The following is a 27,062-nucleotide window of genomic DNA, read 5'->3' as shown; positions in this document are numbered from 1 at the left end:
TAAAGTAACTTTATTGTAAAAATATCAATAAAAATTGTATTTAAATGTGCAAATACCTTGCAAATAGTTTATTTCTTTAGTGTTCTGCCTTTCTTTGTTACCAGATGACTCCTCAGGTTGGAGTTAGGGTTATTTAACAGTTGATTAAGAAAATCATCAGTGGCAACATGTTAATTCATATCAGCACAGGAAACCCAGCCACATGTGCATGTTTGTTAATTTTCTGCAGACCATCTGAATGAAGTATGAAACAACATTTATCACTTTGAGGGACTTTGGGGGACGCAAGTTTTTGGCACCTATATTTTGGGGGGTCGCAGGCTGAACCCCCTGTTAAAGTGGGGCAGCGCAAAGGGAATGATCTGTAATTATGATGGGCTGAATCTTTGATTGTGATATATTACATGTAATTCGGTGCTTGAATATGAATGCTGAATGTGGAGAACCAGTGAGTGAATAATTATTCTTTAGTAGTTGGTTGTTATCTGCTTTGAACAATTATTAACACACGGAAACTCAGAGGCACGCTCTAAAACTGTTTAGAAACTCTCCTGTCAGGACTATACTACTGTGAATGTTTGAGATGGAGGAATAAACTACATGGGTGTGTTTGCAGAGTGATGATACAGTGCACTGCTCACTGCTTCTCTTTAGACTGATCAAACTTGATGGAGAACAATTCCCAAAGCTTACACAAGATGTCATCACAGTTGACAAAACTCTTGGCCCACATGCAGATTGGCTACAATGCAGACCAATCAGACCTGCTCTATTTACATACGAAGCTCGTGCATGCGAGAATTTATGTTCTCATCCTTCCTCCTCGGGTGATGGTTCTCCTTCAGGTCGATATCAGTGGATTTCACAAATGAAATCTGGAGGCAACCATCCCCTTTAAGTCACTCAATCACTGGATACATGGAATATGTGATTAAACTAAATCTGTAGAGACTTGAAATTAAAATGTGGTAAAAGTGGGACAAATGGAGCACAGTGAAAACATTAATGAACCCAATGATCACATCATCCAATGTCAGTTAAGTTTTCGGTTTCGCTGGGCGCGCCTCCACTTTCTGCACTTCTCCCTCAGCAGAGGCGCAGTGCGCTTTTACGCACAACTCCAGTGGCACTCTGTAGGAGAGCGGAGTGTCATACGGATCATCAATGTATGAGCGATGAGTTACCACTGCTGCACGATGGTGGTCCTGCTGTCTGCTCTGTTCATTCTCTGGGGAGAAACGGGTCTGTGCCTGGAGCAGGAGGGAGAGTTCCACTTTAAGGGAGACATCCGGCACTTCTCCGTGGCTTATAACACGGTTTACATCGCTACCGAGAGGAGGCTGTACCAGCTGAGCCATGACCTGACCCTGGTCCAGAGTCTGACCCAGAGAGGAATCTTAATAGATCCACTGTCTTATAACCCGCAGTTTAACCGGGTTTCTGAGACGGATATGTGGAACACAACTTTCAGTGTCAACGTGTTATTGCCTCTTGTTGCTGATGAAAACCTGATAACATGCGGCGTGTTTGATAGCGGGTGTGGTTACTGCGAAGTTCTGGACTTGAAAAACGTTTCCAACGTGCTGTACAAGGAACACATCCAGGTGGGGTCTCTGTGGCGCAGCAGCGCGTCCGTGAGCTTTCTGGTGAATGTGGAGACTCGGACCCGGACAGAGACTTACATTCTGGCCGCCGTGCAGCAAGACAGAGACAAACCTTCAAAAGCCAGCTGCCCCCCTGTTTCACATGCAGTACAGCTGTATAACACAAATGACAAACAGATGGGACAGATATTTTCCTTTAATACCAATGAAAAAGTCCCTGGGATCCAAAGTGTCGGTGATGTGGAGTTTGTGGATGGATTTCAGATAAATTCCATCATTTATCTTTTCTCCAACCTGCCCTCAGGAGACCAAAACAACAAAGTGCGTCTCCTTTGGCTTAAAGATGAAAAATACAAACCTCAGACTCTGAAGTCTCTGCGGGGCGCGACCCTCAGTGTGTCTGATGGAGGGAGAGGCTGCAGACTGATCGCCTCCTCGGTCATCCCGGGCGGTCCACCGATGCTTTGGATCGGCGTGTTCAGTGTGGATGGAGGACAAACCAACACCGAGCTGGTGCTGTTTGACATCAGCCCTGATCTCAGCGGAGGGACAGATACGGATCCAGACTTCTGCGTTGAGTGTGGCAACAGAGACAGACCAGAGGTGGGTCATTAAATTATGATGTATCTCAGTGAGCGTGTGTTGTGGTCTCTACCTGTTGAGACAGTCCCATCTTTGGTCAATGGATTGATCAATTCATTTTAATATTGATATCTGAAGAGTGAAGAAATGAGTAGAGTTCTAACGAGCTGGGAAGATGATGCACAAAGGAAAGAAGAATTTCTACCAAAGTTATCACTCGGAGAAAATTTCCCTCACAGAGCTGTGTGCGTATTCCTGAAAAAAGTTACATTAGTACAAAAATCAACTTTATTATAAGGTGAAGTCTGTCTGCTTGTGACCGCTTTTATTCAGGAAGGACAGTTTCTGCTGACTGAAGCTTGACATCACCAAAACAGTCCATGAACCATTCTAAAAGATGATGAGTCAGTTTATGTAGTGCTCTTTAGAGTTAGCTGCTGTAGAGATGAGTTTAAACAAATGTGATGATCAGTTTGTTGTGTTTCACAGCCAAAGACACTGAGGCCAGAGAAGGTGATCTTCAGGCAGGACTTCATGACCTCTGTGCTGGCAGTGAGACAGAAGGAGTGGACAGTTCTCTTCATTGGGACAGGAGATGGACAGCTCATTAAGGTGAGTGTAAAAAGGGATTGCCCCCTTGCCCCCCTCTGAGTTCATCACCGCCTCAAATAAACCTACAAACTTTGAAATGCAGGTAAAAACTATGCAACATTCTGTTTGTGTAGCTGTATACTCAGTGTGATGTTTAACAGAGCTTTCCATAATCACACCATTATCCTCAATTATAGTGCAGTGAATATGTAAGAATCTGATACACTGTATTGTGGTATGAAGGTTTCTGTTCAGTATAGATTTGGATGAAATTTGAAGAAAACGGTCATGGTATTAAGAAACGTAACCACGAACATGCAAAATAATGAAAAGAACTGTTCAACTAGAGCTGTGAGATCTGAATCTGTATCCTTCATAGGTCTTTGTAACATCTAGCAACAAAAGTCTGCTTTCTGAACAAGTATACCCGAACATTTGCTAATATGTCTGTATCTTCTTCAACCACGACTCAGTTTGTTCCTCTTCCAAACAGGGTTGTTCAAATCTGATGAGACATGCTTGGAGAGAGTGCATTGTGAGGATAGGTCAAGTGGCTGTGTGCAGGGCTGAGTGGAGAATGTCTAACCACAGTAACCAAACCTACAGGAAGAAAGACAATTATTGACCCCTGTACATAGCCACTCTGCACCTCTTACCTCCTTACATTTAGGGTGGTTTCCTGTGTCAGGTCAACAGAATCAGGCCCCAAATACTGACATTGTAAGAGCACTGTAAAAGAAAATTGGACTTATTACTTTGAACAAAAATATAAACGCAACACTTTTGTTTTTGCTCCCATTTTTGATGAGCTGAACTCAAAGATCTCAGACTTTTTCTATTTACACTAAAGGACTATTTCACTACAAATATTGTTCACAATTGTGTCTAAATCTGTGTTAGTGAGCACTTCACCTTTGTCAAGATAATCCATCCACCTCACAGGTGTGGTATATCAAGATGCTGATTAGACAGCATGGTTATTGCACAGGTGTGCCTTAGGCTGGCCACAATAAAAGGACACTCTAAAATGTGCAGTTTCCCCACACAGCACAGTGCAACAGATGTTGCAAGTTTTGAGGGAGCGTGCAATTGGCATGCCGACTGCAGGAATGTCCACCATTGAATGTTAATTTCTCTAACATAAGCTGTCTCCAAAGGCGAATTCTCACATTCGATGGCGTCTGGCACTTTGGAGAGGTGTTCTCTTCCCGGATGAATCCCGGTTTTCACTGTACAGGGCAGATGGCAGACAGTGTGTATGGTGTCATGTGGATGAGCAGGTTGCTGATGTCAGCATTGTGAATGGAGTGGTCCTTTGTGGCTGTGGGGTTATGGTATGGCCAGGCGCATGTTATGGACAACAAACACAGGTGCATTTTATTGATGGCATTTTGAATGCACAGAGATACCGTGACGAGATCCTGAGGCCCATTGTTGTGCCATTCATCCACGACCATCACCTCATGTTGCAGCATGATAATGCACGGCCCCATGTTGAAGGATCTGTACACAGGAAGCTGAAAACATCCCAGTTCTTGCATGGCCAGCATACTCAGCAGACATGTCACCCATTGAGCATGTTTGGGATGCTCTGGATCGGCGCATATGGCAGCGTGTTCCAGTTCCTGCAGAAATCCAGCAACTTGGCAAATGGAAGAGGAGTGGACCAACACTGCACAGGCCACAATTAACAACCTGATCAACTCCATGCCAAGGAGATGTGTTGCACTGTGTGAGGCAAATGATGGTCACACCAGATACTGACTGACTGCACATTTTAGAGTGACCTTTTATTGTGGCATGCCTAAGGCACACCTGTGCAATAATCATGCTGTCTAATAAGCATCTTGATATGTCACACCTGTGAGGTGGATGGATTATCTTGGCAAAGGAGAAGTGCTCACTAACACAGATTTATATAAATTAGTGAACAATATTTGAGAGAAATAGGCCTTTTGTGTACATAGAGAATATAATCTGTTGGCAATCTGCTCTTAGACGTCATCTTTTAAACTCCATTGTCTTCTCAAGCCACTGCTCAGGTTGTAAAAGATGACGATGCACCAAAAGTCTTGACTTTGGCCGGAAGTCTTTACTTGTCAGCTACGCTGGAAAAAACCCCAAAGCTGTCCTTGGCTCCTGGAGGTTTTATCATGGTCAGACGGTAGCCAATGGGCTCCAAGATTGCCTTCATGTTAAACTGAGGGCCTAAGCAACAACATGATTGCACAGCTTTGCATATTTGGGGATTTCTTTCTCTTACTTTTCAAGTTGCTGTTCCTATTGTCGAAGGAGCCCTTCGTTTTTTTTGTCTGTTTATTCCTGCTGTGGGTAAACACGGTTAACTTGAGCTCTTAGTGGTGTCGAAGGACATCATGGAGTCCCCATTAGGACTGAAATCACCCATGGAAGAAGGGTTTGTTCTTAATGGTGCTGGTCATCAGCTAGGAGCTTAACATTCAAGAGATGCTTTAACCACAGACACACATGAAACTGCAAGTGTACCTCTTAAGACTTACCACAAGCAGACCGCAAGAATATTCAGCAGCAGAGCAGCTTGTCTCTGAGCAACTTTACAAAACTATGCTCCTTTTTTACAGCTTTCTGTGGACAAAAACTACCAAACCATGTGTCCCACAGTGCTCTACAAAACCAGTGATGACCGCAAGGTGTTTTCAAAATTACATCTGGATCAGGTGGATCTGAAACATGTATATGTGCCATTTCAAAACCAGGTAGGTGTTGTTTACATGTTTCACATAAAAGGCTGTGGTGAACACTTAGAACATTTATAACATTGTTTTTTCTGTATATTATGCTGTATTTAAAGGTGCTGCTACGTTGCTGTTTTTATTCCTTTTCCTAGATAAATCGTGTTCCTGTGTCAAAGTGTAGCACATACAAAACCCTGCAGGACTGTTGGTCTGCACAGGATCCATACTGTGTCTGGTGTGGCTCCAAAAACAGGTCAGAAACACCATCTGCTGCAAACATCCTCATGCTGTTGCAGACTTGTTTATCACTTATTATGTCTCTTCCTAGCTGTACATTTGAAGAAGACTGCCAAGATTCAGACTGGTTGTCCATTCCTGATGATTCTCAGCAGAACAAAATGGTTTCCTACAAAGTTGCACAGGACCAGACCGGGCAGGTACAGATTATTTAAGTGTTTGGATCTATCATGAGTTGAGATGCTCGGATATTAAATTATAGTCTCACATCTGGACATTTTTCAGATCACACTCAACATCCAGATGCATGTGACTGTGGGCAAAGACGCATCCTCTAACTTCGCCTGTCAGTTCTCTCCAAGTTCCAGTGAACGTTTTGAAATGAAACAGCTTCCGCCAAAGTTCCCACATTGTACCTCCATCCTTAAAGACAGCACACTTCCTGCTAGAGGTCAGTGACTTATGACAAATTATGATATTATAATGAAAATCCCATCAGAAAAAAACGACCTAAAAAGTTGAATTTCTAAAAATAATAAAATTGTTGTATTTTCTGTATTAATTTGTATTCATCAGGACTGCCTGTAACCGTTAAGATTAGACTTGGAACAACTTCTGTGGAAGAAAGGTTGAACTTACTAAACTGCACAAACATCAGGGGACCACCAACATCTGTCCTGTAGGTTCACCACCTTTTCTACCAATCTAAGCTGACACCAGCTAAAACAAAGAAGTCCATGTATTCTGTTCTTGTCACCTCACAAGTAGCTTTAGTGCTGTAACCTAACAAAAACACACACCACTCTTTGTCTTCAGGTGTAGAAAGTGTATCATGGCTGGATGTGGCTGGACTGCAAACGGCTGCTCTTGGGCAAAAGAAGGCGTGGGGAATGTAAGGATGCATGTTTTTATGTTTATGTCCAGACTTTAGTTGTTTTGTTGTTTTTGTCGTGCTGTGTTTAAACATTAGTGCCATGGTTCCACATTCATTGGCTGTTTTTAAATGATACATTTCTTCCTTTGATAGTTGATTTTGATGAACAAACATTTAACAGACAGCAAGTTGAATATGAGGGATTTGATTCATGATTGCTTAAAAACAACAGCAATGGTGCGCCGTTTTCCTAGCAGTCTAAACGTGCGCCCCAAATACAGAGGCTATAGTCCTCGTCGCAGAGGTCAAAGGTTCGATTCCAGCCTCAACCATTTACTGCATGTCTTCCCCCTCTCTTTACTCCCCATCACGGAAAACTAGCATGTTCCTCAGGACTCCGTCTCCGGATTGGTTGGTGTTTTCCCAGGTTTAATCCGGCTGTAGATAGCAGCTTTTTTTTACCTCTTTTTTAAGAACACATTATGTATTGATTACCATTGGGACATAAAGATCATTTTAACCAGTATAACAAAAAGTGGATCTAAATCTGACTACCAACCCCAGCTTTAATATGTTTATTTAAAAGTATAGATAAGTCAAACATTTTTTAGAATAGCCGGACTTAGCATAGCATAGCTTAGCCAGCCATAGCCTATCATATCCTTACTGAGCTCCTGTTCAGCTGAGCTCAGGTCATAAGGGGAACAAGACGCAACGGTATACTTTGCACTGCTTGGACGGCTGTGCCTCGCTGTTGTTTTTCAACATTTCTTGAAGTAAAAATGTCAGATTAATGTGTCTTTATTTGTTAAACAAACATACTTAACATGCAATATAAGACAACAGTAAAGTTGTTTTTGATTCAGGTCTAAGAACTACGTTAGCTAAAGTCCTTTTCCATGGAGGTTGTGGAAACCCATTTAGCTTGTCACTGTAATTTCCCCCTACAGGACAGTGTTTGCCAAAAGATGGAGTCATGGATGAACTTTTCTGTGAGTCAGATTCAAATTCAGTAAAGTTTCAATCATCAGCAGATGGTAATACATAATAATAATAATAATAATAATAATCTAATCTCTTGTTTTTGTTTTGCTGTCAGAGACCAGAGATCTCCTCCATCACTCCCAGTGTTGTGTCTTTCTACGGCAGGAACCACGCTGTGTTGTCCGGTAGTAACCTTAGTTCTGTAATCGGAGTGAGGATCCAGGCAGCCATGGACTGCACACCTCAAGAGTGAGTTACTTTATGGTTGACTGAGATCATATCAACATTAAGATGACTATTCAATCAATTACGAAATTCCAGACATATTAAGGATGGACTGATTTTGAAATGTTATATTTAACTCTACCCTTTAATGAGTATTAAGTGAAGACTTCTTCAGCGCTGCTCTTCAATAAAGCCAAAATCTATATTGTTGGTGTGGTATGATTGTGCTCCACAGATATGCTTGTTTTCTGAATGGAGGTCAGATTAATCATTTCTGATTCATTCCAGTAGGTTCAGAAAATCTGTCTGTTATTTGATTTTTGCAGCATCAAACAAATATTTTTGCCTAAGTTGAAATTTTTGGCCTAGAGTGGATTGTTAGCTGCGCTTAGATTTAGATATGTGTTAAAAAGATATGAATATTGATGTCAGTTTAAGGCAGATTGGAGGCAGGGTTTCGTGAAGGATTGCGTTCCAGTTGTGTTTGCTCTCCATATGTAATGTTTTTCTGCATACATCAAAGCCTGCTGATTTGTGATTGGTCAATACTACTTAGACCACAAAAACATGCTAATCCTACATTTTAATGTAGAATCTGTAAATAGAGATTGATCTCAGTGTGACTGACTACTGCAGTTTCTCTCTCTGTGTGACCCTGTGTGCTCAGGTCTCCTGTTTGGAACAACACTGGTAAACATCTGACATTCCACATTCCCAGTGCAGAAAATAAAGGTGTGGTCAAAGTGTGCATTCTACTCCCGGATGGTAGTTGTCATGGCAGTGCCAAAATCACCTACCGCTCAGCACCATCCTGCAGCAACATTTCACCCAACAGCAGCTGGGCCAGGTATGACTGTTTAAGAAAGTGATATCAAAGCACACGTACAGATTGTTTCAAGGATGAGACATTACAATTATACTGAAATTGTTTCATCAAACTAAAAATGCTTAACATTGTGTTATAATGTACATTTCCACAATGTAAGACCCACTGCTTCACTTTATAAACATCCCAGTATCTCTGGAGAAAGTTATGAGAGATCTTGATTTAGCATGTGAGCAGCGGGGCTGAAAAGACAGTTCTAATTTTGACTTCTTTGAAAAGTTGAGAAGCTTAGCTTTATGAAAACTATTGACACAGAGTTTCATTCACTGGAGCTGGAGCAAAAAGAGCATTCAAGTATTTAATGTAAAGGGACTCACGAAACATGCTGCAATCAAGTCAATCTTAAAGGTGCAGTGTGTGGAAATGGGAATACTTAGCAATATCTGGCTGTCAGATTCCAGATTGAAACGCCCCCTTGCTCACCCCTCATTGGTTAAGTGACAGTGACCTTCAAGGACAAGAAGTATGATCCTCCATTTGTTAGGTTTTTACTATCAAAAACATCTATCAATAAAAAGTCCTGTGTGCACAACAACAACAACAACAACAACATCATCCAGTCTGCTCTTCTTCGTTTTCCAGCTGGTTCATGTGGAACAGCCACTCATTAAATACTACATTGTGTAGTTTACTACGTCGTCCTCCTCATGTTGTTATAAAAGGCTCATTCTAAGTTAACAAAAAACAAACATTTTTTATTCAGGGGATCATACACTAGTTTAAACATACTTATGAATATTATATTTCATTTCTATCAAGTCTGCTCTGCTAATTGCCGCTAATTAATAACGACACACTGCACCTTTAACCTGATTATTATAAAGGAAGATTAATGTTTGTGAACAAATAAAGGAACTCTGGTGTTCACCTCTGCAGCCTGAGTCAAGGGGGGAAACATTGTCTCTTTTCTAAACAGAACAACACAAACGTTTACTTCATGGTTTTTAGTCATTTAATTTCACTCTGTGTCATGAACCCCAGAGGAGACTTATTCTAGGAAACAGTGTTAGTAACTAAGGAACAGTTACAGATCGAGGGTCAATTTATGGGGAAAGAGCCACTTCGCAGAACTGAAATGTTTCACCATTACACCACTTCCCGTTTAGCTGCAGCAACTAACTTCCACTTCTTCCTTTAGTTTTGTACATTTGCAAGAGGCAGCGTTAAAGACATGAAGTCAGGGGCACCAGTTGGGAGGTGGTTAACTTGAGTCCAACCTGCAGCCCTTAACTGTCATTCATTACTCTCTCTCCTCTGTCCTATTCTCTCCATAAAGGCTTATACGCCCCAAAATAAATGTTAAAAAGACATAAAACCCAAAGTAGAGCTATTAGGTGTTTGATAACAACATATGTAAAACCAGAACTTGAACACAAAAATACTCCAAAGGCCATTGGCGTTAATTTGTCATTGTGATTTAATAACAAAGGGTCAATATCCTGTTGCTAGTTGCTAGTTTGACCCATAGACTGTATAAATAATGGACATAGTATCTGTGACTTCACCCATCTGTTCCTGAGTGCTGCTTTGAAGCCAATCTGTGGCGGCAGCCATATTGGAAATGCTGAACTCAACCAAACTTAGTGTGACGTAAAGAGGCGGAGTTTGAGCCTCCTAGCCAACAGCTATGTGTTCCCGCCAAGCGTGCCAGATACGGCCCTGGTGGTGAGGCTTTCAGCAGTGTGACTGCCCCCTGGTGGCTGGCTGCATTCATTTGAATGGGGGAGCAGTCAAACTTTAAAAAATAAATACACGTTGTACGAATGTTTCTCTCATCAGTATGCTGTGGTTATATGTAGTTAGTATTTGACTGTTTTGTGTCCAAGGCCTCTTTTTCCTGAAAAGTTTCTTTTTTGTTAGTTATTAGAGTTTAAAAAACGGGGTTTTACTTCCTGGTTTCCTTTGATTCACAGCCGCCGTGGAGTGAAACTTCAAAGGACACACAGCGTCTTGTGACGTTACGCTGTAGGGCGGAGCTTATTACAAAGGCTTCACAGGCTCTGGCTGCACAATGGCTGTGCCAGGAGAGGGATTTTTTGGCTTCAGAACTGTACAATGGGAAGAGGCGGAGCAACGCTGTCCATTTTTATTTACAGTCTATGGTTCCCGCCTGTCAGTTAAGTCAGTCATGTCCTTATTTGGGCAACAACTCATCATCTTGATATCTTCTGAACCGTCGTGTTAGAAAAAATACGTAGAGAAATAAGCTACGTAGACCCAAGCTGTTTTTTGAACCAGGCTGTAAACATGTTTTTTAATGCTGCAAAGATCGTCTTTTTTGAATGAGTGTGTATGTGGTTTCCGGATTTAATGTAGCCAGCCTCTAGTGGATTCTCTATGAATTGCAGTTTATAACACTTCCGCATGGGCTTCATGTTTTGAGATCGGAGGTTGCCGCTTGGTTTTAACCTGAACTTTATCAGCTCTTATCTCAACCAGGGTGCTCATCAGCAGTGAGGTTTTTCATACCAGCTTCAAGGACTTAGACATAAAGAAATGCTATTTTTGTTGGTCCAGATCAAAATATGTCAGCCCTAAGTTGTTATAACCTTTATTCATGTTCCTCAGAAGATGAATCCAAACACTATAACAACCTGCTTATACTCAAAGCATGACCTTACCTATAGTGGCTAAGAGTCAGTTTGAGATAGAACTATAAAATCAATAGAACGCCAATTCAAACTTGTAGTGAATATTCAGGATCCCCTGAGGATGAAGCCTACTGATGTTAGGAGGTGTTTCTAGTCTCTGTCAGCTAAACAACCTTAATGTTCTGAGACGAGCTCATTTCTCCTGAGTTATGTTTCATTCATATTGTAGTGTTTGTGCAAAACCTGGCCAAGATTTTTGAGAGCATCACCAATTAAGAGGGTGAAAGGTCAATGATCCATCCAGCTTATTTTTAGTTTGAATAACAAAAGAGGATTTCTTTGTGGATTTTTCAACCATTTAGCATTTTTTGCATCATCAAGCACCGTTTCACCTAAAGATTTTTTTTTCCACGTTACAAGTAATTTTTCTTTAAGTTTTCACACAGTTGCATTTCAGAAAAAAATGCTAGATTGCTGATTGATTTCTGCTCTGTGTCGTGTAGTGGGCAAAGGAAGATCACAATCCAGGGTTCCTTCCTGGAGTTTGTGGAAATTATCCAACACAGCGGAGCCCCACAGGAGGTCACACTTTCAGGAAACATCAACTATGAGGTGGGTCTGTGGACACACATATCTCACTGTAACTTTTTTACCTTTGTCTCATATCACATCGTGTCATGATGTGTTGAAGTATAACAACAAATGATCAGAACCAAGATTGTACATCTCTGAAAGGTGAGGAGAAATAATGACACTTGAAGGCCTGCATGAAAGTAGGGTAGGTAGAACGCACAGCCCAGCACGGTGGAAGTGAGCTCCAGCCCAAACCAGCTTCCTGCCCTGTCTCTGCCTCTCCTGTCCTCTTCCTAGCATCTCTTTACTCTGTTTTCTGTCTCTTCTCTCCCCTGATCCCTCACCAGAGTGGGGGAGTAGGGGGAAGTAACGGGTACTGCCTAATCTGGAGGGGTTGAGCTTAAACTGAAACAAGCTTTTCCTCCTAGCTTTGCCTCTCTATACACTCTTTTCTTTGTTCTCTCTCTTCCCCCCTCTTTCCTCCTACTAAAGGGAGAGTTAGCGTACAGCCTAAACATGTGTTTGCTGTAGCTCTGCCTTCACTTCCTTCTTTCAAACATCTCTCCATACACTCTTCTCTTTGTTCCCTCTCCCTTATTTTCCTCCTTTGAAAGGGGGCGTGGGAAGAGGTAGTGTGTACAGCCCAGCATGACAGAGATAAGGTTTAAGCCAATCCGGCTTCTTCTTTCTGTCTGTTTTCTGCTCTTTTTTGCTGCATGGTTATGGTTGGAAGTGAGAGCTGGGATGAAGAGGGTTGGTTCTAGGATGCTGGAGCTAACTGACCCACCTCCCTGAGGTGTTGTGGGCCTAACTTAACAGAATACCTGTAATGGGAGGAGCCAACTTGATAACTGTGGTTTTGTGCTGGTTCACGCTGCCCATCTGTCACCATCCACCTTCATGCTCGGGTGTGTGGGCCCATTAGGGGCCATAAAGTCATAAAGTAGGTTATGTAGCTTAGTTTGAGCATTTCTTAGAAATACTGCAAGCAATTGTTTGGCCTGCATCACCGCACTAACCAGCCTTACACACGCACTTACATACAGGGTGAGGAACATCACTTATTAAGTCCAACTTTGTGACACATGTGGCTTGCTATAGCTTTGTTGTCATAACTGACATCATATTAAATAATTGAATGTCTTCTCTGTCTTCTTTGGTTTCAAATTCATCTCTTAAGGTTTAAGAACAAATATTTTTATTTAACGTTAACCAGTGTGGCATTGTTTCATTGTATTATGTATACTGTCGTATTATGCTTCTCAGTCATGATTAGGGTTGCAAAGGGGTGGAACATTTCCGGTAAACTTCCATGGGAAGTTAAGCTGGGGAATTGATGGGAATTTATGTGAATTAACTGTGAATTGAGGGTAATTTAATGGAAAGGTATCATATCCAAGCATAAATATTTGTTTTGTTATAAGCAGTCATCCATCCATAATAATACAATTAAAACAGATTTATTTGTAAGCAGAACTTTATCAAGTGTTAAATATTTTATTGAACAATCAATTCTTTCATTGAAGAACAAAAACATGAATGTTGAGTTAAATATTACTCATCCCCCCGACCCAACCCATTCAAAAATTAACAACAATGCAATCCCAACAAAGTCCCATTCAACATGCAAATAAAAAAGCATCTTCCCTCAAGCTTCTCAAGCCTAGCCTCTGCAGGATTCTAGAAATCATCATGCATGTAGGGGGCGTGGTCTCAGTAGCCCTGCAGTAAGCAGTGTGCTATGTGCATGTGATTGAGGAATAGCATAGATATTCAACTGTACTTAAATGAAATCTGGTTGTTTTAGTCAGGATTATGATGAAATATATTTTCCCCAACTATATTTAAGTTCCCTATTAAGAGCCAACCTTCAATTTAGTAAATTCCTGGTTTATTACCGTCTATTCCCATAAATTCCCGTTAATTCCCATGGAAAGTTTCCAACTTAGAAAATTCCCAGAGTTTTGCAACCCTAGTCATGATGTCACTTTAATTTAACACAGGATGTTTTTCAGCCTCTACAGAATCTCACCTATCACTCACCTGCAGCTGGAAATACTCGAGGGACTTTTTCCAGCACTTTGTACCTGAAAGTAGCCAATAAGAGCTTAGCCTGCTCCACAGGAATAACCTACTATCCAGACCCTGAGTTTACAACCTTCGCTTCCACAAAGACGGGGGACGATGTCCGCATCACCATACAGGTAACGCAGGCTGTCCAGCACACATTTACAAATGAGGAGATGAACGCTTAAATATCAGCTTTTGTTTCTGTTCTTCATCCAGAAAAAGGCAGACAAACTAGGGATGACCAAAGAAGAGCTTTCAGTTTGGGGTATTCATGAAGAAAAACTACACCCCTGCATCATGACAGAAAAAGACACGAATGAAGAGACTGAATTTTTCATCTGTGAGATTCAAGGCACACCCATCACTAAATTTCGGGAGATAAAGGTAAATCTTTCAGCCACACAACGCCAAAAATGTAAATTGTTTCATAAATAAAATGCTTTTACCAAAGTCCTTAGAAGTTTAAAGGTTTGCTTTTGAATTCCTTTCCAATAAAGTGAGATTATTTCTTCACCCTAGATACAATATGGAGACCAAAAAGTAACCCTTAACACTTCATCAAATCCGTACCTTCTGATGCTGATTTTCCTTCTGCTGATACCCTGTATTATTGTTGGTAAGTAAAAGCAGTGTGGTTAAATGACCTACTTTGGTCCAACAGCAGCTTTAAAATAAATACAGACACTTTAACATGAACATTATTTTGATCTGAAAAACTGTGTTTGCTCGATTTTGCCTTCCAGGTGTGGTGATCTTCTATCAGAGCAAACAAAAGAAACTTGCTGCAAAGATGAACAAGATTATGGAAGACCTGGAGCTCGACATCAGGAATGACATCAGACAAGGTGAGTCACATAATTTCACAATACACATGTTGCATAACATTAGATTTTAAGTAAAAATGGAAAAAAATAAAAGAACAGAGGGGAGATTTCACTGAATATGGATTGTGTCTGCTAATAGCATTCAAGAAATGTGCACCATTTAATCCCACTATCTGCGCCATCTAAAGGTCCAGTTCACAAAGCATATTGCACCAAAGATATTCAAGCACAAAAAAAAACCACCCGCGTCATTCTGCAGCTCTGTGCAGTTTAGCTTTTATTGTTACTGAGATGAGCTATACACATCTCCATAGCTGCGCTGTGCGCTCTCATCCTAACAGCCCTTAATTCTTTTCAATGTAGGCCTACAAGATGAGCTGGATGAAGAGGGGTAGCTCATACTGTTTTATTGTATTTTGTGGAATCGATTTATGACAGATGTGGCACAAACTTCACAGTTTATATCCAGCTTGTTTTCTGGTGAAACGCAGCGAAACGGAGCTTATTCAGATGAAAACACTCTGTCGTGCATAATAGCACAGCTTGTACACGCAGGGGTTGAGCAATAGACAGCCAGACTGATTCAACCCCTGATAATTACAATCAAGGTAAATTTAAAGTTTGTTCACAGAGTTTATGTACAGATATATTTTTAGATCAACCAGAGGTGGAATTGTGGTCATGATCACTGAAGAGTTTGAGCCTGACTGCACTTCGGCTCAACAAACGCGCAATTACCACAAACTCTCAGCAGATGGTTGAAATAGAGATTTATTTATTTTTGCAATGATGAACGTTTGCATAGAAAGAAGCACATTTTGCTCCAAACGAATGCATAATGGCTCATTTCAATCGTCCTTTTGTCTCATGCACAGGTTCAGAGGGTGCAAAAAATGTGCAAACCCCTTGAGAATCAAGCCCTGAGACCTGTGTAGTATGATCATCTCTGCATGAGATTGACAGCTGGTTGCATAATAATCCTGTATCTCTGATTGAACTGCTACAGCTCAAATAGCTAAGAGTAATGTAGGCATCACATATATATAAAAAAAGGACCTGCTTTACTTCATACTTTACTTTAATAACTGCCAGTATGAGTCTCAGAGGAGCATAAAACAGCAAACTTTTAACTGCTATTAACTTAGTGATTCACAAACCACAAACTGGGGCAACGACTCGGAGGGGGGAGCCTGGAGTCATGCCAGGGGAAGCCACCGTTCTGCAATGCTAGCTAAAGCATGGCCTATTAGGTAAAGGACTGCCAGGTAGACTTAAGACTAACAATGAATCACACCAAATGCTACAACTAAAGAGACAAGAAATGACAATTCATGCCTTGCCTTCAGCTTCACTTCCAGCAACTGCGAGGCCACCCACACATTAAAAACCTGGAAGTTGCATGTTGCAGTGTCACTTCTAATAACTTCCTTTTGCAGACAATGATCCAAATAAGTCTACAGATACATGAATTTGTAAGTGAAGCATGTGTCTGATCGTGACTTTTCATGTATATGGTCATTAGACACACATTAATGTGTGGATGTGTACGGTTAGGGGAAGGGAAGCTTGAAAATATTTTCATTGACCAAAGGGTGGCCCTGCAGAAAACATTTGGTAAACCACTATATTAACCATAAACACCAGGTTTAAAAAAAGTATGAGCCAATATTATAGACTGTAAATAAAGGAGGATAATCTTCACCCTCTCCCATTGTACAAAAATGAAGCTGGATTAGCCCCCTGCTACCTGCACTGACATATTACACTGGTGATGACATTTGGAGCTGGACTCTACGTAGTAAGAATTAGCAGATTGAGCTGCAGACTTAACTTCACGCCCACTATGCTAACCAAAGAGTGTTAGCATTGGTTTTGTTTTATCTTGCCATTCTCTCTCTACTCTGCTGATCCTGTGCACACAGCACTAGGAGCTACATCTGTCAACTAGAGTTGCCACCCGTCCCGTTTATCCCAGAATTGTTCTCTTTTTTTACCAGCTGTCCCGGGAAAATAAAAATCTCTCCCGGGACACAATTTGTCCTGTTTTGGGGGGAAAATGCAAAAACCTCATTTGATTTCCTTCGTTCTGTAGTCTAGGAAGGTCCCCCGTGTTTCTGCGGCTATTTAAAATTGTCTCTGTTTTCTTCCCGTCTATGCGTACGTCACACGCACCGAGCGCTCATAGCGGCTCAAGCAGGGAGGGAAACTTGACCGAAGAGAGACAGCAAGCTGAATTGACCGACGTACTCCGCACTGAGGTCTTCTTTTCACCAACTTTTGGCATCTCCATTTGAAATGGGAGGAGAGACGACTGACGAGGAAGGAGATGGAGCAAATACATGCAAGCCATCAGCACGAAAAAAAACATATACTAGTTACAATCCTGACTGGGCCACACTGTCAGAGTTTGAATGGGAACGGCCGACACAGGGATACTATTTTTCCTCCACATGTGTTTTGTGTCCGGTGAAAATCTCTGTAAATATGAAGGGAAAAACACATTGGAAATCCACTCAAAAACAAAAGAGCATCAAGCTGTGGAATCAAACAAACAAAAACAGGTAGCCATTGAAACGTTTATGACCAAAAAAGGTTCACCAGAAGAAGACAAGATTGCAGCAGCAGAGCTTACCAGTGTCCTATGTCCCAATTTGATGTTCATTTGGTCAGTCTGAACTGGTAATAGTGGCCGAACCCCAAACAATTGGTCCAGTGTCCCCTTTTTCACAAATCCAAGGTGGAAACCCTACTGGCTACAGAGCTGCCAATCACAAAATTACACCCGTACCTAGCATTAAAAATCTCATCAAACCTAGTCTGCTCAGGAAAGAATGAACACTTGGACATGAATGAGATTGATCTGGTCTGTGATGACAGAAATCATGTTAAGGGAAAATGATTGTGTATTTAAATGTTAGAGTTTAACCCAGGTCCCATCTGTTAACACGGAGGAGGCTTACAGTGCAAAGAACTCAAATCTTACTGAGAGTATTTGTCCTAAATCCGGTCAAAATATCTCCCTGCATTCAACATAAGGCACATTGACCTGACAACATTATTACTGAAGGTTAGCTTAAGGCTAGCTGAGCCTTCAGATTGAGATAGAGTCATCCTGGGCTACATTTCACAGAAAAAATGTTCACGTGCTAAGTGTGAATACATAATGCATGTGAATTGAATTATTCTTCTTAATAACTTTTAAAGAAGACTTTTGCTGAGAGTTTGTATGTGATGGGGATTGTATTAGCCTCAACAGTATTTAGTTTTTGTGCAAATTAGCAAATGTTAGCCTAGTGTCATGCTAAGATGGTCAACGTGTTTAACACTGATAGACATCAGCTTGTGCATGTGCTACTCTGGCTTTGCAAACCTTCACAGAGCTGGTAGCATGGACGTTTTTTACTTGTGGAAACTGTACATGACTCTACTTGAATAACAGTTATGCTCATCGGTTAGCTAAGCCACACACACACACACACACACACACACGCACACACACGCACACGCACACACACACGCATTCACTTGCAGTGCAGTTCCTTTTAATGGTGTGAAATACCCTGAAGTTGTTCCTTTTTCTGATATCAGACTCCTCACATGCATGTGGTTGATGCCAAAAAGAGTTAAATATGTATCTGCTCGCACACAGCCTCATTTTTGGTAACATTGGGGCTGCTGTTTATGGTAAATGAGACACACTTAGTCACCCATGTTCACTACCTCTTTTTATTTGTGATCAATAACTGAAGATAGCTCCTGCACATTTGCCTAACAGCTAATGATGCAATCATTTTTGTCTTTATTTCTGCTTTTCTTTTAGAACATTTTTCCGATTTGTGTGTTGGAGATTTTGATTCATCCAACTCTCATAGATCTATAAAACTTATCTGCCCTCTACAGGTTTTGTGGATCTGCAGACAGAGAAAGCTGACCTGATGGAAAATGTTGGAGCGATTCCTTTCCTGGATTACAAGCACTTTGCTTCCAGGACCTTTTTTCCTGAGGTACAGGGCAGCTTTAAAGAGAGTAAATGTTTATTTTGGTATTAAAAATCATCACTGCCAGATAAACAAATCAGCAACTGTATTATTTTTCAGAGTGAATCTTTGATGAAGATGTGCATCAGAGACATTGGACAGGTAAGATCTGAATCCAGCTGTTGTTGATGTCTGTACCACGAGGTGAAGCTTTCTGATTTCATTGTGCTCTGTACTGTAACAATGAAGACTTTCTTCTCTGTTCTAAGTCTGTAAGTGACATTTTTTTTATCTGACCTGCAAACAGGATGCAGTGAAAGTTCAGCTTGATGAGTCTTATAAGGGTTTGTCCAAGCTGATTCAGGACCAGCTCTTCCTCACATCCATGGTACATGCTCTGGAGGAGCAGAAGAGCTTCACCATCAAAGACAAGTCAGTGTCTCCAAACTTTTTTTTCTCTTCATCTTAACTGCCCTCGATAATTCTATAATAATTGGTTTCAGTTTTCTGTTCTTGCCTGTGTTTGTCTCTTCAAGTATTAACCATTTTGTTTCTGTTACTGAGACCTCAACTATATCCTAAAGCCAAAGACAAAACTCAAAGTTAGTCTTTTTATAGTCTGATATGCCAAAGTAAGCTTGTCATTGGGGAAGCTGAAGACAGACTTTAAAAAAAATGTATTATCAAACTAACCGACTTCTTTAAGTCAGTTCTTTTAGAATCTATTAAACTTCTTTTTGTTCTCTACTCTGTTCATCCTTTCACTTTTCATAATGCTTTGTTTTGTTGCTACTTTTGTCTCCTCATCTCTATCTTCTCTCTTCCAGGTGTGCGATGGCGTCACTACTCACTGTAGCGCTCCACAACAACTTGTCGTACCTGACGGAGGTGATGGAGACACTGCTAAAGGATCTGATGCAGCAGAACAGTAACACTCAGCCAAAACTCCTTCTGCGACGCACTGAGTCCATCGTGGAGAAACTACTGACCAACTGGATGTCCATTTGTCTGTACGGCTTCCTCCGGGTCAGTTGCTTTCTTTAAAACCAAAAATCCACTAGGTTAGCCATGCTAACAACTTCCAACAGCATTTGTCCACAGTTTTGATCAAGACCAAAATGTCTCAACAACTATTGGATTAATAGCTGTGGAGACATCCACTCAGGATGACTTTGAATAGCTTTAAACTACAGTGAGGAACTTTCATTCAAGTCTCTTTTAACTTTCAGTCTTGGTTTTGGTGCCCCCTGTGGTCATAAAGACCTTTCCTTTTGCTGATCTTATCCTGAACATGCATGCTTTTTAGATAAGATAAGAAAAGATAAGATACTCCTTTATTCGTCCCACAACGGGGAAATTCATGGAGTTAAAGCAGCAAACAAAAAGGTGTACAGTACAAGAATTTAACAAGAATATATATATATATAAAAAAATGTCCATCAGAGACGACAGCTAGGCCATAATTCTCCTGTCAGCCACCACCTCCACAGGGCCCAGGACTGAGCTGGCCTTCTTCCCTAGTTAGTACAGTCTTGCTCTCCTGTATCCTGTCCGCCCACAGCAGGTGAAATCCTTCCAATGTGGAGTTCGTGTCCGGTGTTAGCTCTGTTAGCATGATGCTACTGGGCCAGTATTCCCTCTGGTTCTGGGTTAGCACATATAAAGCCATCACTGTTCATTTTACGTCATATGTAATGTTGGCACAAGGAATAGGTGGACTCTCTACAGGGTTCTAAAGATACGGCTACACAAAGAAGTTCTGCATGTGGGTATGATGGGCTGTAAGAGCTAGCATGAAGGTGGGTGGTTCTGGGTCACTGGAGCTAACTGTTGAGCCTTCCTAAGGTGTTTGGTTCTAACTTGACAAACACTAGAGAGGAGAGGAGAGAAGAGGCAGGGACGTTGAACAAAAATATTTGACCTGCACAAAGGCATCTCTAAGGGCCACTACCTGCATTGATGCCCATTCATTTTTTTATGTTTGTGGGCCTAACATGCCTAACAACCCTTTCCCCCCCCGTCTGACGCCTCTGAGTTGTCCATCTTATCATCTCTCTCTCTTAATCTCCCTCAATCCCACTTTACAACCCCAACATGGTTAAAGCAGATGGCTGTCCAACATGAGTCTAGTTCTGCTCAAGGTTTCTGTCTGTTAAAAGAAAGGAATAACCCTGGTGATGTGCTGACTCTTGCTGCCCATCTCTCTTCACATTAATGATGACTGAGACCATTAGCGGCCTCGTGGTAGCGAAGTTATTATTAGTGTTGTCAGTACCTAAGTAGCTTACAAAATCAAAGCCTGCGTCTGTTAAAGGCAGTAATGCTGTTTGGGTTGCGGTGGCCACTAAGAGCCATAAGGTAATAATAACATAATCAGTATGATACACTTTATTTATATAGCAGCTTTCTTAACCAAAGTTAGAATGTTTGCCACAACAAAATGCAGCAAGTTTTATCACTTATCAGAAGAAGAAGAAGAAGAAGAAGAACGTACTTTATTAATCCCGAGGGGAAATTCCATTTTTTCACTCGTGCTATTTTTCGGTCATGCTACACGCACAGTTTTTGGTATATACATACAATGCACACACATGCAGTGGACATGCACTTAGGGAGAGATGTCAGAGTGAGGATGCTGCCATCAACCAGCGCACCCCAAGCAGTTGGGGGTTCGGTGCCTCAGTAGGGCATAAGTATGGTATGGGGGCACAGTTGTATTAGCTACTTCCTCAGAGCGCTTCTCTCTTTCATCTGAAGTACCTTGTGTTTAATTCAAATTCACACTATTTCAAAAGCCGTTAAAAGCTTCCCTCAGTATTTTTAAGTGATAAAACACATTTGCTGTAACTGTCATTCAGCTGTGCATGCAGAAGAACACAAATGAAAATACAGTGTTGGTCCAACTCTGCTCTTGTTGGTAGAAATTGTGCAGGAGCTTGAATGTTGACATAATGTGAACGTGATCGGCAACACATTCTGTCAAGCTGTTGAAACCAAATGGGTTTACAATGTATACATAAGTGTTTATTGTTTCTTCTAAGCTGTCCTCAGCATACATGCTAAATGAACTGGATGTGCTTAATAAACACAGGCACAAAAAAGGTTCTGCTATTCGTCTCACAATAATAATGCTATGTTTGTCCTGTGATGAACCTTTATATCTATAAAATGTGCTAGACTGTTTCTGTGTAAGTCATTGGTAGATAGCCTATTTGTATTTCACACTTTGTCGTAAATAGAAGGTATTATTTATCCACTGAACCACAGACTTTGCAAAGTAAAACATTCATCTAACAGACACCCTGCCATGGGTACGCACCTTGTGCAGCTTTCACACACTCTGAGTACTTGTTTTTGTCACCTATTTAAAGCCTACAGTCAAGTATTTTACTCCGCTTGGTTACAATGTGTCGCATGGGTAACTTTTTCTTTGTCTTTACTAAAAACTTAAAGCATTTAAAGAAACATTTGGTTAACATGCCTCTGAGCATTTGACCAGGGTAAATCAAAAACAAAATATTAATGACAGAATAAAACTGTCGTTCTGTGGTTGAACAAAAAAAAACAAACATCAAGTTATGACGGCTTGGCTCTCTCGTTTGACCCACTGATTTCCTGTTTCTTGTTTTTTTTTCAGGAAACTGTTGGCCAACACCTGTTCCTGATGGTGAGCGCTCTCACACAGCAGACCGCAAAAGGACCTGTGGACTGTGTGACAGAGAAGGCTCTGTACACACTCAGCGAGGACTGGCTGCTGTGGCAGGCTCCAGACTTCACCTCCCTGGTACCCACTCGTGCAAAAACACCCACACACTTTTGCAATATCTCAAGCCCTTTGTATACATAAGCAGATTACATGTCCACATGACATTGAGTCTAAACAAGAGACAACTCATGTGTAGTATTCACTTCACTCTCATGTTAATCTCTATTTACAGATTTCAATAAAACAGTGAAATCTGTACCAGCCTTATTATGAGTGTTAAAGCCTGTTTGTAGTACATTTGCATTCCTAGTAGTACTGACCAATCACATATCAGCAGGCTTTGATGTATGCAGGAAAAGGAGAGCAATGACAACATGGCTCCCATCAGCAGTAACCTGGTGACATTTATTTTACTCATCAAGCATATATCTGCATGCTGGTGGAGAAAATACTCTATTTCAAATATTTCAACTTGAGAAACAAATCTGCTTGACACTCTGTTTACAAAGCTTGACAGTATTGAGATTTCCTGACTTACTGGAATGCATCAGAAATATCAGACTCATCCTTAATTTAATTAACAAGCGCTCGAAAAGTTTTCTTCTGGTCTTGAGGAGAGACCAAACAAAGCTTGCATCTTTACTTTTTAAAAATCTACACCATACTGCTATAATTCTTTTTTTTAAAGTTATGTTTTTGGGCATTTTTGCCTTTATTGGATAGGAAAGCTAGAGATAGAGAAGATATATGGGGAGTAGAGAGCGGGGGAAGACATGCAGCAAATGGTCGAGCCTGCGACCACCGCAACGAGGGCTGTATCCTCGGTATATGGGGAAAGTGCTTAGACCTGTTTCCTTTTGGTGGTTAGTAAGCTAAGTGAAACCTCTGTTTAACCTACAATTTACAGTGAAACTGAGACTGACTAGAAACAGATGAATGAGTGCTTATTGTAATGTTTTGCTTAATTAAATCCTCCGAATGATTACAGACATATCTGGAGGGGGACTGTAGCTAGGGTTGCCAACTTTCTCACTGCTAAATAAGGGACTGGTGCTCGGTGCCATGGTGGTGTGAGCATGATGTGTGAATTCAGAGTATATTCATATTCTGATTCAACTGGAAATGCAGAGAGTGTGTATATTCCCTTTAATCCTTACTGTATTATTATGTAACCTCATATGAATAAACCTCAAAGAAACCACAGTTTGGCTCTTTACATCAAAAAACAGGCAAAATAACTATTAAATGTAAAAGAGGAGTATGATTCACCAAATGTCTTTTTCCATGGATCCTTTTTGCTGCTCTTGATTGACTCAAGCAGTCTTTTGTCATTTTGCACAGAGAGAAGTCCTGACATGATGAGTCAGAGTTTACAGATATCTGAAGTTCATGTTTGATCAGCTCTGAGCTGCATCTGTCTCTTCAGTCTGACCTTTTAATGGCCATCAGAGAGATAATCCTCTCCACACTTTTTTGCAGGACTTGGTGCATTTACGCTGTATACAACTGATGTGTGAGGGGGTCTGTGATTGGATGACAGGCGGTGTGATTGGCACGTGATCTGCCACTGCCGTTTGATCTGATCTAGGATCTGTAGAGTGCAGTCTGCTGTATTTACAAGAGTTAATAGTCAATATACGGGTCAATTGAGGTCATGTATGAAACAAACCAATTTAGCCCAATATACGGGATGTCCCGGCTAATACGGGACAGTTGGCAACCCTAACTGTAGCTTTGTTTCATTCAAAACACAATCACTTCTCAAAATGCTCTTTGGGCTGTATGAAAACTATGCAATGAACCGAAAAGGGAGAAGTGGCTGAAGGTGGTTTATTATTAAACTGATGGAGAAATGTTGTTGTTTATTATTAAACTGATTGCAGAAATTCAAACAAGTTGGCCATCGTTCCCAGAGATGCACAGTCGCTGTCATGTAACTAAAACCAAAAACCAAACTCTTCGTGGAACTTTGAAGTGTCATTAGCTCACACATTTGTTCAGTTGTGCTTTTACAAACTGAAGCAATCATCAACAAGTCTTTAAACACCATCTCTGTTTGTTATCAAAGTATTGCTGAGATAGTAATGATTCAAATTGTGTGGCTGACAGGAGCGAGAACACTCGGGCCTGGCTTTGACTTGATAAGACAACATCCTCATTGTATGTAAGTTGGTTGTGAGCCACAGAGCGTACAGAGACAGCTTGTCGGGGAAAAGCAGTTGGTACTGAATCACTTCCTCTTACATGTATTTTAAGACCTGTTTAACATGCACACAATTTATTGGATTGCCAAGCTGATTTCCTGGAAAAGCTCTGAAAGAGTTTCCAAAGCACAGTGACAACAGACTTTCAGGTTGCTCAAACATTGATTAGTAAAGAGGGATTCTGATGAAGTAAATTCAGTGTGTTTATTTTTATCAAGAGACAGTTAAAGCAACCTCTTGTTGTTTGGCATGCATGCAGGGAGCTTGGTAACAGAAGTGAAACTAAAATCCATTATCCCTCTGACAGGAAATGGCTAAATGTCAAACACTGAGAGTGAAAATGAGAGAGAGCATGAATTTTGGTTGTGGAACAAGGGGTGTGTTCAGCTTTAGAGCTGTAGTTGGTCCGTGACTGATCCTTATCAAGAAAAAGAATCACGTGTTGTGCATCTCTCCTATTCTGAGTCATTTGCTCAGCTGTAACAGAATTATAAAAATAATGATTTTAATAATAATTTGATATTGTGACAGTTTCACAGTCAAAAGGACTTTGCATTCACTTGTACATCAATGTGCTGATTCGCAAGAAGAGATGCAGTTTGATAATTTGATTTGTAAGCTGTACTACATCCTGTTTCCTGTAATCAGACTCTTAAAAAAGGTATTTGAGGAAGTAAAGCTTCACACCATTTGAGAGATAAGACAATTTAAAGAAAGCCCCAGCAGGAGGAACAATCTGTCTTTGAACACCTTGCTGCTCAGAGCTGGAAAGAGATGTTCCTGACCTCGATGCATAGGGATCTGTTAAATTCAAGATGGATATATTTGTAATGCATATTCAGAAACAGTTTGACCAAAGTGCTCTACAACCAAAGTATTAAGGCCGTAAAATGTAAATAAAATTACAAGACTAAGAGCACTAACATACACATAGATACACCAATACAAAGAAAGAAGAGCAGAGCAGAGATACAACCATAAACAGCATAATAACAGGATAATATCAAATAAATAGGAAGATTCATGCTCAACATGAATTGAACACCAAGTGGAAGAGATGGATCTTCAGCAGGGACTTGAAATTGTCAAGACGCTGTGTATCCTTGCTTTGTGAGAACGCTTGTTTTTTAATAATTGAGGTAATAAAAGCAAGAGAATGGAAAAAGTACAGAGTTACGAAGAAAATAACATTTCATTTATGTGACATCTTAAGATGAAGCAACGAGTCGCTGCGACCTAGTGTTGAAAGTGATAGATGTCTTTAAGGAAGTCTAATAACAAGTAAGACTAAGTTCTTTAAATGCCTCTTAGAGGCCTGAAGAGGTAGTAAGAGGTTATCCAAAAACAAAGACTAGAGAGACATCGCTGTGCAGCAAATGTTGGAAATAACAGCATTAAAGGAGGTTTAGATGGAATGCTTACATAACATACTTTTGTGTGTTGGTAAGTGTACAGGACTTTCTTTTTAATTACTTAAAGAACCATGTAGTTCAGGTAAGATACTGTCTGGCTTTGGTAAACAAGCGTCTCTTAAAGGTATAGACACATGGTTCTGTCATAATGAATTTAAATACTACAGGAAATATGAGCAACAGGAAATGTAGTTTCAATGAACAGAGACTCAAAACTTTAGCAGAACTTAATGCAACATGTGCAGCAAAATCAGCTTCTTTGTAAGCCCACGGTTGTGAGGAAAGCTTTGGAACAACAGCTGCTGAAGTCTATTACAGGGGACTGATGTCAGAGTTTCACTTCAGTATTTATGAACTCAAATGTGGGTTAGAGGGGCCTTCAGGAGAACTGATTCATGCATTTGATTATGCAAGTGTGTGATTGTGCAAGAGTGTTTGTTGATTCTACACTCCTAAAGGCTTGCAGAAATATTTTTTCTCGTATGTAGATAAAGATATAAAGATAAAGTTTGTTTCGTTCATGTGACACGGAAATTGTTGTATTTCTGTTTTTATCGTAGGTGGGGCTCAACAAAAAAAAGACAATGTTCCTTTTGCAGAGCATCTTTTACATTTTGTATTTATTTCAATGTTGATATTAATGATAGTATTAGAGTATTATATATATTTGTGAAGATATATGATGACACATTTGTTTTCACTCATACCACAAGGCCTGGGGATGCTTTCAACCCCAGAAATGCCTTTGATTGTTGCTTATTTAATCATAACTATTCAAAGTGATAGAGAAATATTTCAAACAAACTTTTCGGGGACTTGATTTTTATATTTTCTAAATATTGCATGCAAAACATGCAAATTACAACACTGACCCTGCCAATCACATGTCTTTTCTAAAGTGAGTATGAGATGTCTGATAGTAAGGAAGTAACAGCAATAGCCAAACGTGTCAACTTTCTCGTTGTGACACAAGCAAGTACCAGTATTCAGTGTGTATATTAAAGCAGA

At 40.6% G+C, this 27,062-nt stretch overlaps 1 protein-coding gene across 2 annotated transcripts in view; it reads left to right on the top strand.

The window, feature by feature from the left end:
- Positions 1 to 1,023: 1,023 nt before the first annotated feature.
- The window catches only part of plxnc1 (plexin C1), a 37,643-nt gene continuing 11,604 nt past the window's right edge, over positions 1,024 to 27,062 (top strand). The window contains exons 1-21 of one of the 2 annotated variants that reach the window (XM_034674034.1): positions 1,024 to 2,207; positions 2,676 to 2,798; positions 5,378 to 5,512; positions 5,644 to 5,744; positions 5,820 to 5,928; positions 6,014 to 6,179; positions 6,302 to 6,407; positions 6,545 to 6,620; positions 7,553 to 7,594; positions 7,702 to 7,835; positions 8,479 to 8,658; positions 11,792 to 11,900; positions 13,877 to 14,065; positions 14,148 to 14,315; positions 14,451 to 14,547; positions 14,675 to 14,776; positions 18,656 to 18,759; positions 18,853 to 18,894; positions 19,040 to 19,164; positions 19,560 to 19,758; positions 22,370 to 22,516. In XM_034674034.1, coding sequence (XP_034529925.1) covers positions 1,176 to 2,207; positions 2,676 to 2,798; positions 5,378 to 5,512; positions 5,644 to 5,744; positions 5,820 to 5,928; positions 6,014 to 6,179; positions 6,302 to 6,407; positions 6,545 to 6,620; positions 7,553 to 7,594; positions 7,702 to 7,835; positions 8,479 to 8,658; positions 11,792 to 11,900; positions 13,877 to 14,065; positions 14,148 to 14,315; positions 14,451 to 14,547; positions 14,675 to 14,776; positions 18,656 to 18,759; positions 18,853 to 18,894; positions 19,040 to 19,164; positions 19,560 to 19,758; positions 22,370 to 22,516 — 3,486 coding nt within the window. In that variant the 5' untranslated portion in view covers positions 1,024 to 1,175. The remainder of the gene's footprint in view (positions 2,208 to 2,675; positions 2,799 to 5,377; positions 5,513 to 5,643; positions 5,745 to 5,819; positions 5,929 to 6,013; positions 6,180 to 6,301; positions 6,408 to 6,544; positions 6,621 to 7,552; positions 7,595 to 7,701; positions 7,836 to 8,478; positions 8,659 to 11,791; positions 11,901 to 13,876; positions 14,066 to 14,147; positions 14,316 to 14,450; positions 14,548 to 14,674; positions 14,777 to 18,655; positions 18,760 to 18,852; positions 18,895 to 19,039; positions 19,165 to 19,559; positions 19,759 to 22,369; positions 22,517 to 27,062) is intronic. The other variant, XM_034674035.1, reaches the window with a different exon arrangement.

The sequence above is a fragment of the Notolabrus celidotus genome, chromosome 21, assembly GCF_009762535.1.
Source record: "Notolabrus celidotus isolate fNotCel1 chromosome 21, fNotCel1.pri, whole genome shotgun sequence".
Taxonomy (NCBI): Eukaryota; Metazoa; Chordata; class Actinopteri; order Labriformes; family Labridae; genus Notolabrus; species Notolabrus celidotus.
The sequence above is the reverse complement of the archived record's forward strand: the minus strand, read 5'-3'. Positions and strand labels throughout refer to the sequence as shown.